The sequence below is a fragment of the Tenrec ecaudatus genome, chromosome 8 (genome assembly GCF_050624435.1).
Source record: "Tenrec ecaudatus isolate mTenEca1 chromosome 8, mTenEca1.hap1, whole genome shotgun sequence".
Classification (NCBI taxonomy): Eukaryota; Metazoa; Chordata; class Mammalia; order Afrosoricida; family Tenrecidae; genus Tenrec; species Tenrec ecaudatus.
Window position 1 is genome coordinate 82712727 of NC_134537.1, and position 11366 is coordinate 82724092.

Here is an 11366-nt window from a genome sequence, read left to right on the forward strand (position 1 = left end):
GTGACCCTGCGTCGTTATGACTTCTCTTTGCTGCGCCAGAACCATATGGCAATTTAGGGGGCGGCTGGCTGATAGGGAAGAAACCGACAGGGAAGGTCAGGGAAAAGAGGCTGAAGGTGGGGCAGCAGTTAAGTGCCAGGCTGCTCACTGAGAAAGTGGTGGTTCTGACCCACTCGCGGCTCCATGCTGCCTCTGTTCCTGCAAGGAGGGTTTCCAACTGAGAACCCCACCCGCATGGGCAATTCTCCCCGATGGGCCCTGTGTGGTTGCTCTGTGCTAAAAGGGCAGAAGCATGCTAAGGAGTTGGGACCCTCGCGGAGTGTGTTGGAGCGGTTGGGAAAAGACCGGGATTCATAAGATGTGGGGAGGGTTTGCCCTGGGTGGTACAAATTCTGCGCCTTGGATCATTCTATTGGGGAGTTGTGGGTTCAGACGCACTCAGTGTTGTCGCGTGGGCGACCGCCGTCGAGTAGATTGCAGGAAAGGCCACAGCCTGTGAAACTCTAGGAAACAGTTCTCTGTAATATGGGGTGTTGCCACGAGCTGGAATTGCTGTCCTCCTTGTTTGGAGACGCTATCCCCCTCCCCCCAACAAAACAAAACAAAAGACCCGAGGCAGGAAAACAACAGGAGATCCTGGGGAGTCAGTCCCGGGCCTGCATTTAGCTTTGCTGCCCCAGTAGAGTTTTATGATGGACCCCGAAAGTGCTCTGACTCACTCCTGCATCTGCAGGGACTCTCGGTTGCCTGTGTGATTTGTACAGCTAAAGACACTTGCTGTTGGGTGTCATCTGGTTGATGCTGACACTCAGCGAGTGAGTGGCACTCTGTAATTGGGATGTCTGCCCCATAGGGTTTCCCAGGCTTGAATCATCATAGGAGCAGACCACTGCAGAGCAGCTGGTGAGTTTGAACCATCTACCTCTCAGTCAGCGGCTGAGCACTTACCCATTGCACGTCATGGCACTTTCAAGCTAGCTGCCCATTAGTAAGGTTAAGACCTACATTTGCCTTCAATATTGCAGGCGTCTGGTCTTTATAAAAGAGGCATGTGCACTAGGCTAGATATATAGATATATTTTCCTTAGATTATTTTTATCAGAGTTTCCATTTCCATGCTGTTAATCTCTAGTGCAAGTTTTCTGTAGCCGTTGGGATGCATTCTGTTATCTCGTTGTGTCCTCTTAGAGCGTGATGTGTTTATAAAGGTCCTTTCAAACTACTAAATGATCAACAGTGAGCCGGGCCGTTTGAGGAGGTCAGTCTCAGCCACAGATTATTTTGTGGGTGGTAGGGTAGATGCAGGTTCAACAGACTTGGAAAGAAAAGAAAGTGTCTGAGCAAAGTAAAGGATGGACTTGCAGGACCGGGGACTATTTTTTCCTACCAGAGCTCATTGCCATAGGGAACATTGTAGATAAATGTAGCTAAAATGCAACTGAATCTAGTAGTTTGTTTGTTTAAAACTTTTTATAGTGACTTGGGTGAAGGTTTATAGAGTGTGGATCAGCTTTCCTTCAACAATTTTCCCATTCTGTTTCGTCCCATGGATTGTAATCCCCACAAGGACTTCTACTTCCTCCCCGTGTCTCCGGTTTCTAGTCTTCCTTCTTTCCTAAAGAAGCCCTGGTGGCGTAGTGGTTACTCATTGGGCTGCTAACTGCTAGGTCAGCAGTTTGAAACCACCAGCTGCTCCCTGGGAGAAAGATGAGGCTTTCTGCCCACATAAAGAATTACAGTCTTGGGAAACTCACAGGGGCAATTCTGCCCCAGCCTCTAGGGTCACCAGGAATCAGTGAGTTTTCCTTCCCTAATCCGTCTGCATTTTGCTCCTGGGTCCGTGCTTTCCCCGTGGTCCCCAGTGGTTATCTGACCTGTGCACTCCTTGCTAGTGTTCTTGTGCCCCTTATAGAACCGACTGTGGTTTGGTGGAAAACTCAGCCACAGAGGTGAGTTTGGGTATAGACTAAGGCAGTATTCTTGGGGGTTCCACCACCTCTATGCAACCAGGAAGCCTGGTCTCTCTCAGGAAGTTTTGCTCTGTTCCATATTCGTCTCCCACTCCATCTAGGACCTACTAATGTGTCTCAGAGCATTTTGTAGGGGGAGTCAGGGACCACCTTTTTCTTCTGGTCACAGCATCATGGAGACTGACACATCGTCCATTCATCCACTGCACTGATTATTTCAGTACGTCCCAATTTTTATCCTTCCTTTTCCCTCTGGACAGGAGAAGCCATAGTCGCACCTGAGAGCTTATAAGAACCCGGTCACCAGTAATGAGAGGGGCGATACCAGGAGGGGAAGGGGAAGGTGGAGCAAGGGGGAACCGATCACAAGGATCTACAGATAACCCTCTCCCTGGGGAACGGACAACAGAAACATGGGTGAAGGGAGACGTCGGACAGTGTAAGATAGGACAAAATACTAATAATTTATAAATTATCAAGCATTTGTGAGCGAGGGGGCGTGGGAAGGAGGGGAAGATATGAGGAGCTGATACCAAGGGCCCAAGTAGAAAGCATATGTTTTGAGAATGATGATGGCAACCAGTGTACAAATGAGCTCAACACAATAGATGGATGTATGGATTGTGATAAGAGTTGTAGGAGCCCCTATGAAATGTTTTAAGAAAAACGAAACTCAGTCACTACTCAATGAATGGTAGGTAGAACATTGTCTTTGTGAGTTATGTAAGGCCAGTTGACCTTGGTTTTCCCTGGGACGATGGGCCTGGCCCAGCACCTCATTCCCTCCAAGTGCCATGTCTATGAACTGTTCCTAACTTGGATCCTGCATTCTCCATGTGCACCCAAAGTCAGTGCCCATCTCCTTCCCACATCTGTCCAGCCAGCATGCCATCCCTGCAGCTGTCAGTCTTTTTGTTTGGGAGAACCTGTATCTCCTGGGGTAACAGTGGGAACATCACCTTTGCCACCTGATGGACACAAGTTCAAACCCCACGACTGCCAGCTCTTCATGTGTGGCTTCTGCAAACTAGCCTCTCTGTGGCCCAGAAACCTCAGGAGAAATGTTTATCTCAAATTGTTCTGAGGATGAAATGAGGGGGAAATATGCCAGTGTTATTGGGCACTTAAAATAAGTTCTGGTTTCTCTCTTTTATTTAAAAAAAAAGAAAAATATTGTGATTTGGGAATACTGAAAAATAAAATGGAAAGTGTTTAAGAGTGGAATTTGGGCCAATGAAGGTGAAAAGCCAGAGGATAGCATAAAAAATGTTCTTCAAATAGAAGAAAAGAAAGAGCCTTACAGAGCACTGTTAAGAGGTTGTTAGCCAAACATTTCGGGCTCTGTCTAAAAGATTGGAAACCCAGGAATTTTGGTAATACTACCCTTTCTTCATTTTAAGTGGTAGAAACCCCAAACTTCCTGTTCAGGAAAGTGGGGGGCGGCTCTCTCTCTCTCTCTCTCTCTGTTTAGTGGTCTCTTTCTCTGGAGTAATGCTGCCCTCTTCTGTCTCTCAATGGCATTGCGGTATCCCCCCCTTGCTTTTCTGAGTTGAATGGAAATCAGACATGAGATAGGGGGTTAGAGCCATTTGTTTCTGGCCTGAGACTTGAGAAAGAAGGTAAATAAATGGAATTTTGAAAATCAATTTCTCCTCAATATTCTTTTTTTCAGTAGTGAAATTTATTCCTTATATATTTCTCTCCATTTCCATTGTTTAGTAAAACTTTTTGATACGGTTTTCTTAAAAAGCCCACTTCCATCCATCCAGACTCAAAGCAGCCCTGTGTAGGGCTTCTGAGGCTGTTGACTCTTTAAAGATGCAGGCCAGCATCATTTTTCTCCTGAGGATCTACTGGTGGGCTTCAACCACTGACCTTGAAGTTAACCGTTCAGTCCTTTAATATAAAAGTCCCAAACACGCCCCACCCCCCAACAAACAAACAACAAACAAGCAAAAAGCACCCAAACTCACTACCATCAAGTGCATTCCTATTCATAGAAACCCTGGATGGCAGGGTAGGACCACCCCTCCTGTGGGCTTCTGAGACTGGCTCTGTACAGTAGAAAAAAGCCTCATCTTTCTCCAGAGGAGTGGCTGCTGGCTCCCAACTGATTAGCAGTCCAAGGTTAGTGGGTATAAAATCACCAGGCACTTGTATGACTGCGGAGACTCTGACTCTTATCTTCGTTTTCTAGGGAATTCCTGGTGGAAATAGTGTGAATTTCAGCTCATGAGGCTTGAATAACTTACTTGTAAAAAAAAAAGACCAGGCTCTTCTTAACATGTGCAACTTTATGACGATATTTTAAAGTAACGATGATGATTTGCCGTTCACTCTGTGTTATTGTGGGGATGTTCTCTAGCATGGCCTGCTGGGATGGTTGGCAGGGAAAGTAGGATGAGGGAGAAATAGAGATAACATGGGAGGGACCCACATCAAGCCTGGAGGCATTTTTGAATGAGGTAAAAGGTAAGAGGCTTTTGAACATGTTTGAACCAGTAGTTGTGGTGACAGGTTTATTTCTTGATGTGAATGGAGCTGTGTCTGGGACGAGGAGTGAGTGTGTGTGTGTGTGCATGCGTGTGTGTGTGTGTGAATATGGTCGGAGCAGTTTGTGGCAGTGCTCAGCTGAATGAGCTGTGGGAGTTTAGCCTGGTCCGGTGTCCCAGAGAGAGCGGGTACACAAACAGGAAAGGACCAGAGGCACTGGAAGACCAGTTTTGGAGCACGGGCTGGGCTCCTGAGGAGAAGACCCGCCGCACAGCTGAGAGAGGTTGGCGGGGCCTGCAGAAGGAGGGTGTTGGCAGTGTGCTTGGTGTGAGATTCCCCTTCACCAGCAGCCCCCGGGCCTGGGAGCAGCAGCTTTCTGTAGCCTCAGAGGAGCCGGGTTTGCTGGGCAGGAACCTCAGCGTTCAGACCCGTGGACTGAGTGCGTGGAAGTCACTTCTCAGAGGGGAGCATGGGATCACCAGTCAGGAGGGAGCATTAGGTGGCTCTGAGCACAAAGCTTGAGGTCGAGTATTACCTTGTTTGGTTCAGGATGGGAACATCTGGCCTGCAGGCTGCATAAACCGTCGATACCGATAATATCACAGTACTCACCAAAGAGAAGGAATTCCGGCCATAACCTTAAAACGAATCAAAACTCCAAAACACACTCTGCCATCCAGTCGATGCTGACCCATAGTGACGCTACAGAACAGGGCAGAACTGCCCTTGTGGGTTTCTGAGATTCACTCTTTATGGGAGTAGACAGCTGCCTGTCTTTCTCCCATGGAGCGACTGTTGGTTTTGAACTGCTGACCTTGCGGAGAACAGCCCAACGTGTAACCACTATGCCACCAGGGCTCCTGTCTGAGAAGGTAGAGGGACTGACTGCCTGTCATGTGGCCTCTGAGAGCAGACCAGAGTATTTTCTCCTCGGAGCCTCTCTGAGCAGGGAGGATGTGACCCAGAGAAGCAGGCTTAGTCCCCTGGGAAAGTTGTTGACTGATTTGGATGACTGCGTGAAGTCTTTCGCATGGGACAGACCTGGGCGATGGAGTTCCTCTTCTCTGGAGTGGCCCCGATGGCCCCGGAGGGCGCTGCTGGTCCCCGCGCTTCATTGAGGGCCAGCATCGGGGGAGCCCTTCCTCGCAGAGAGTCTGACTAGTGAAGCACGAACCCTGGGTTCTTGACCAGCCTTCCCCTCCCTGAAATGGCGAGGCTAGTGTTACCTGTCTCCCTGCTTTCTGGAGGCGCTGTCAGGTAATTTGGGGTATGGGGTAGGCTGGAAGGGCCCTTGGCATCCCCGGAGGTTACCAAATGGCACGGGCCATTTGAGGAATAGCACCGGGTCTTTGTGACACTGTTGGTGGGAGGGGTCTGTCGGGGTGCAGCATGGCCCCCATTGGTGTCTGTCAGGAAGTACAAATAAATAGCCCTGCCTCTCACGTGCACGCACGGGTCCCTGCATTGCAAGGACATGGGGCAGCATGGGTGGTCTGCCTCCAGGTGTGGCCGGAAAGAGCGTGCTTCAAGGCAGAGCAGGCACGTGGAAAGAGCCCTGGGTCTGGAGTCAGATCTTGTTCAGGCACCCACTACACCCACCACTTGGTGAGCAGGAGCGTGTCACCGAAGCGCTTGGGTCTTGTTTCTGCACGTGACAAGCGGCCCGGTTTGCGTCAGTGGCTCGTGCAGATCTGAAGGTAGCCGGCCAGAGTTCTGTGCTTGGGGCAGGCCAGTGCTCTGACCTAGCCAGTTGGCATTCAGGAATTTAAGCTCAGGAGCGGCCGTCGAGGTGGGTGACGATACTCACTTGAAGGCACAACCGGACACTACGTGTTCGCTTAGCAGTGGACAGGCCCCCCTCTCACTCCCCAAGACACTACTGCGTGGCTTTTAAGTGTGTTTTTGTAGAGTGCTATTTCTGGATAGACTCAAACCTGTTCAAGATGTCCACTTAAAGTCCAGTTCACCAGCAGGCGTAGCGAAGGGCTGTGGAAGACCGCCTGGCACACTGCAAAGCAAAAAGCTGCCCACCTCTCTCGGGGGCAGGTTCCGGAAGGGTTTGTGTTTTCTTGGTACGTTAGTGTTTTCCAGTCATCTGATGAAGAACGAGCTTTACTTTTGTAAAGAGAGAGAGAAAAATGTCGATGTTGCTGAAGGTAGCCCCCGCCTCCGGGTTCCTCCCCACCCGGGCTAACAGACTCTGCTCTCTTTGCCTCCCCAGGAAAGGCAGCAGCATGGCCAGTGTGCTTTCCCGGCGCCTTGGCAAGCGGTCCCTCCTGGGAGCCAGGGTGCTGGGACCGACTGCTTCAGATGGGCCAGCAGGGGCCACCCAGCCCTCTGAACCGCCCATGGAGCTGCTGGAGAGGGCTGCCCCACAGCCCTTCCTCGCCTACAAGAACCGTTCCTGCCAGGAGCAACCCAAGGAAGTCCTCCAGGCACCAGGCCTCTCGGGCCTCCAGCAGGTGGCTTTTCAGCCTGGTCAGAAGGTGGGTCAGTGCCCGGCATGCACACTGCCCAGGCTGGGGCCGGGAGGTTCAGGATGCCCCTTGGGGGCAGGAGGAAAACTCTCAGGGTGCCAGCTGGAGCACAGACCTTTGCTTGTAGCCACATGGGCTGCCCCAAGAGGAGGGGCCTTCATTAGTGGCCCCCGAGCTCCTGGAGGGCTCCTTCGTGGTTGTGTGATTTGGGGTGCGGGGTGAGGGGTCGGGGGGTTGGGGGAGAGCTAACATGGCCAGGCCTTACAGCTGTGGGCGTTTGCCTCCTCCCAGCCTCAGCTCAAAGCATGCCCATGGGGCCATTTTTCTTCCTCGATTACAGTAGCACCCCGGACCTCGACGCTAATCCATTCTCGATGGAGTGAGAGGCGATGCAGTCGAGTTCCGAGTCAATTTTTCCCATAAGAAATAACTGAAAATGGATCAATCCATTCTGGGCCACCTAACTTTGCCTTTTTATATAAAACATTACACAGAATTTCAAAGCAAAGAGGTTCAGAGTTAAATAGTATAATTTAAAGTTAAATAATAGAATTTAAATAAGAAACGTAACATTTTTAAAAGTTTTTTTTAACAATTACAGTGTGGCCCATACCTTGAGATGGATGAGGATCTGCATCTGTGGACACGGATTTGGAGAGGAGGGATGGAGAGAGAGTCATTGTGTAGAAGGGGAATTTCATTCCATAAAATAAACTGGTAGCTGCTTTTCAGGAGTTTTTTTCCCTTTGCCTTTTTTCAGTAGGTTGACTTTCTCTAAAAAAAATAAATCTTTCTAATGTGGTCTGCTGTTGGCATTTCCTTAACTGTTTTCTAAAAGGGTTTACTAAATTATCATCAACAATAACATGGTTAACCAGTTCCTTATCATGATGATTCTTTTAAAAAAACTCTTAGGACCCATGTTTTCTATCTAAAAACAGTACAAAAAGCCACAAAAACTAAGAAAATTATAGCAAAATGCTTGGAACACAGCCACAAAAGGTTGAAACCATGCGTACTAACAACGCCAACTAGCATCGAGTGACCGAAGCAAGAGCTGCTCTTGCATATAAAAATCATGTGCATAGGGTCAGATTCACCTGTTTTGCTCGAAGCTTCGGTGCAAACTTTTCTCGACATTGTACTTGGAAATCCGATGATGTGGAGTATTGATGCGGTGGAGTGATGCCGGGTTCTCCTGTGTACAGCTCGCTGCCCCCCAAAGCAGACGTGATACATCTCAGGCTTATAAGAGCCTGCCAAGATTGCGTCTTGGAATTCCTTCAGCCATTTCCAAGAGAGGAAGATGTCCCTTTGGGAAGACGTTGGATGCCCTTTCCTGTCCCTTGTACCAGATGTTAGCTTTAGATCTGGGTGCTGGGTCTTTCTTTCCTTTCCCACTCAGGGCCCAGCAGTAGCGACGCTCTCTTCCGTCTTCCCTCCCACAAGGCAAGGTGTCTGCCAATGTCCAGGTTCCTCTTCCTCCGCGCCCCCTCCCAGCTCCAGGCAGACTCAGAATTCTCTGAAGGAAAAGATGTAGCATACTAGCCCCTCAAGGAAGCAGTTTGGAACCAGCCAATCTGCAGGGACATCAAAGGCAAGGCTGGACAAGGAGGCGGCAGGAATGAGTACATGCCCAGTTCAGATACCATCCCCAGAACTGGCCATTCCCAGAACTGGCCATTCCTCGGTTCCACTCCGGATAGTTGATGAGTACCAGTGTGGGGAGGAATGGGCCCAGTTTGGTGAGTGCTCGCCCGCTGCAATAAAGATGAGCGAGCCTGAGAAGCAGCGTGTGTGTTTGTGTGTGTGTGTGTGTGTATGTGTGTGTGTGCGTGCGTGCCAGGCAGGCTCTGACTCCTGGAAGCTGGGCAGTGAGAACTCCCCGCAGAGCTGACCACGGTTGCCGTTTCTCTCCCTCCCAGGTGTATGTGTGGCATGGGGGCCAGGAGTGTGCAGGCCTGGTGGAGCAGCACAGCTGGGCGGAGGATAAGGTCACGGTCTGGCTCTTGGACCAGAAGTTACAGATCTGCTGTAGAGCAGAGGAGGTGTGGCTGGCCGGTCTGCAGGGTGCCCTTCCCCAGGCCCCACCCATGGAGCAGGATGCCCAGGTGCCCGCCTACAGGCCCGTCTCCAGGAACATTGACGTCCCAAAGAGGTTTGTGTGTGGGAAGGATTTGGCGACTGGTCTGTGGAAGTTGGGTGGGTGGTGTGGGGTGTTCGGTTGTGGCTGTCTTGTGAGTGAGGGATGGAACCTGGGACTCATCGTCAAGATACAGGGCAAATGGGATACGGAGAACAGCTCTCAGCTGCCCGGAAGACATCTTTTCTTCTCTGTGACTGTTGTCACAGAGGCATCCGTGGTTTGACCAAAGGCTGCTCTTTTCCCTGCTCCTCCTGCTTGAACTACATCCTGCTCTGAATTTTGCATGGTGAGAGGCAGGGAAGGAAGGCCTTAGGCAGGGATCAGCTGACTTATTCTGAATGGGCCAGGTAGTAACTTGTATGAGCCCCCAGTCACTGCTGGGACCACTCCACAATCCTCCCCGCTCCCCATCACCAAAGCCACCACCAGCAGGTCACAAACGAGCGGTGTGGCTGTAAGCCAGTAAAACGTTGAGTTTGGGCACTCAGGTTTGAATTTCATATCAGTACTGTGGATCCCGTGCCAAGAAATGATACCCTCCTTGCGATCTTTTTAAAGGACCTTTTAGAAATGTGGAAAACAGTCGTGGCTCACAGGCCATCCAAGTGCAGGCACCTGGCCAGACTGATCCCACGCCTGTGGTCTGCTGACCTCCGGCTTCGCTGTGCAAAACCACAGCTGAGAGTGAGGAAATGCCTTGCTTTGCCGAGTTTTAGGATAGAACTTCCCCCGAGAGCCCGTGTTCTAATTCTCTATGGTCTATCCTGTGTACATTAATCTTTGACAATTTATGAAGGAAGTCACCCATCAATTCAGACTGTCTTCGCTACAGGATATGCCACAGTTAAGCCCTTCCCCACCTCACCCCGTGGGTGTCCCTTGTCTATGGGTGTCCCTGCCAGCGACAGTAGACCCAGTGTTTTGAGAACCAGACCTGAGCAACAATATTTGTGATTGTGTATTCAGTGAGTACTGGCACATAATTTGTTTTTCTAGTCTGTGGAAATGGAAATACAAAGATCACACAAAAGAAAAAGGAGAAGAAATCGAGACAGCGGGTGCTAATACGATTTGCCAGTGCTCTTTTTGTTTGCTTGCTTCCCAGCAGTTACCTTTTTTCATGTATCATATAATCCAGTAGTTCAGTCAGATCACGGAGAATAGTACAGTCTCCCTCCATATCAGTTTTGGAGCATCTCCCCCCCCCCCCAGGTGAAATCGCCTTTAAGATGAGTTACGCAATCACAGTTCATTCCAGTGCTCCCTCCCCCCTCCCATCTTCATCTTCATCAGTTACTACCAGAATCCCCTTGTATTCCCTGCATCCCCTTGTAGCTGTAACTGTCATTCTGCAGCCACTCCTGTGCATCACAGCTGAGAGACCCATCGAGAGCAGGAGGAAACAAAATCACGCTAAGGTGGTGAGGGTAAAAACATAATAGTATAGAGACACAACTATCAATAATGCTGTTAGGCTCCTCTAGAGAAACGAAACCAGGACACTTAGGATTTTATATATGTATGCATATGTATATGGATAGCTTTATTCAGTAAGAAGGTCTATGACAGCTAATTAGTCCACACAGCAGCACAGAGGGCTCAGTTCAACTCACTTCTGTGGAACAGTTAATATACCGGAAGTCTTTCAACTCATGTGGGTGTTGGGTCCAAGGTCAAGGAAGCAGACAGCAGAGTCTCCCTGGGGCAAGGCAAGCAGTCTGCCCACAGGGTGGGTCACCAAGAGTCAGGAGCTTAGCCAAGCAGGCCTGGATGGGATATTGAATGCAAGCAATGCAAGGTGACAGAATTCACCAGCCTTAAGCTTAAGCAATATATGCACTAGGAGCATGGTGAAGCAGGTCTTGAATGAGCCTCAAGGCCTAGTGACACGATCCACAGGTTGTCCCGGCCCACTGGTAGTGTAGCTCATAGCTACAGCAGCAGCACACAGGCTCCAGCACACTCCGATCACCAGAGAGAAAGAGACATGGGGGTGGGCCTTGCAGATCCATTTATCTCTGCCCTCCAATCAATCCGCGACCCAATTAATCCCACATGTTCATGTTGGCCAGGTTGGCACAGTACACCTAACTATCACAAATGCTTAAGACGGAAAAGACCCCAATAGTAATAAACCAGGGAAGAAGTTTCTGTCACGGAACCAGTAAGAAGTATTTGCACCCAGAACAAATTCAAGTTAAGTCCATCAGGTGGTCAGTTTACTTGCCAGTACTCTTGACTTATCGGATTTATACCTATTCACGGTATCACTGGACCTGA

At 49.8% G+C, this 11366-nt stretch overlaps 1 protein-coding gene across 1 annotated transcript in view; it reads left to right on the plus strand.

Annotated features, from left to right (window-relative positions):
- Nucleotides 1-11366, plus strand: part of ZNF395 (zinc finger protein 395) — a 48997-nt gene that overhangs the window by 25815 nt on the left and 11816 nt on the right. The window contains exons 2-3 of the mRNA XM_075556467.1: nt 6685-6949; nt 8866-9098. Of these exons, the coding sequence (XP_075412582.1) occupies nt 6698-6949; nt 8866-9098 (485 nt within the window). The 5' untranslated portion in view covers nt 6685-6697. The remainder of the gene's footprint in view (nt 1-6684; nt 6950-8865; nt 9099-11366) is intronic.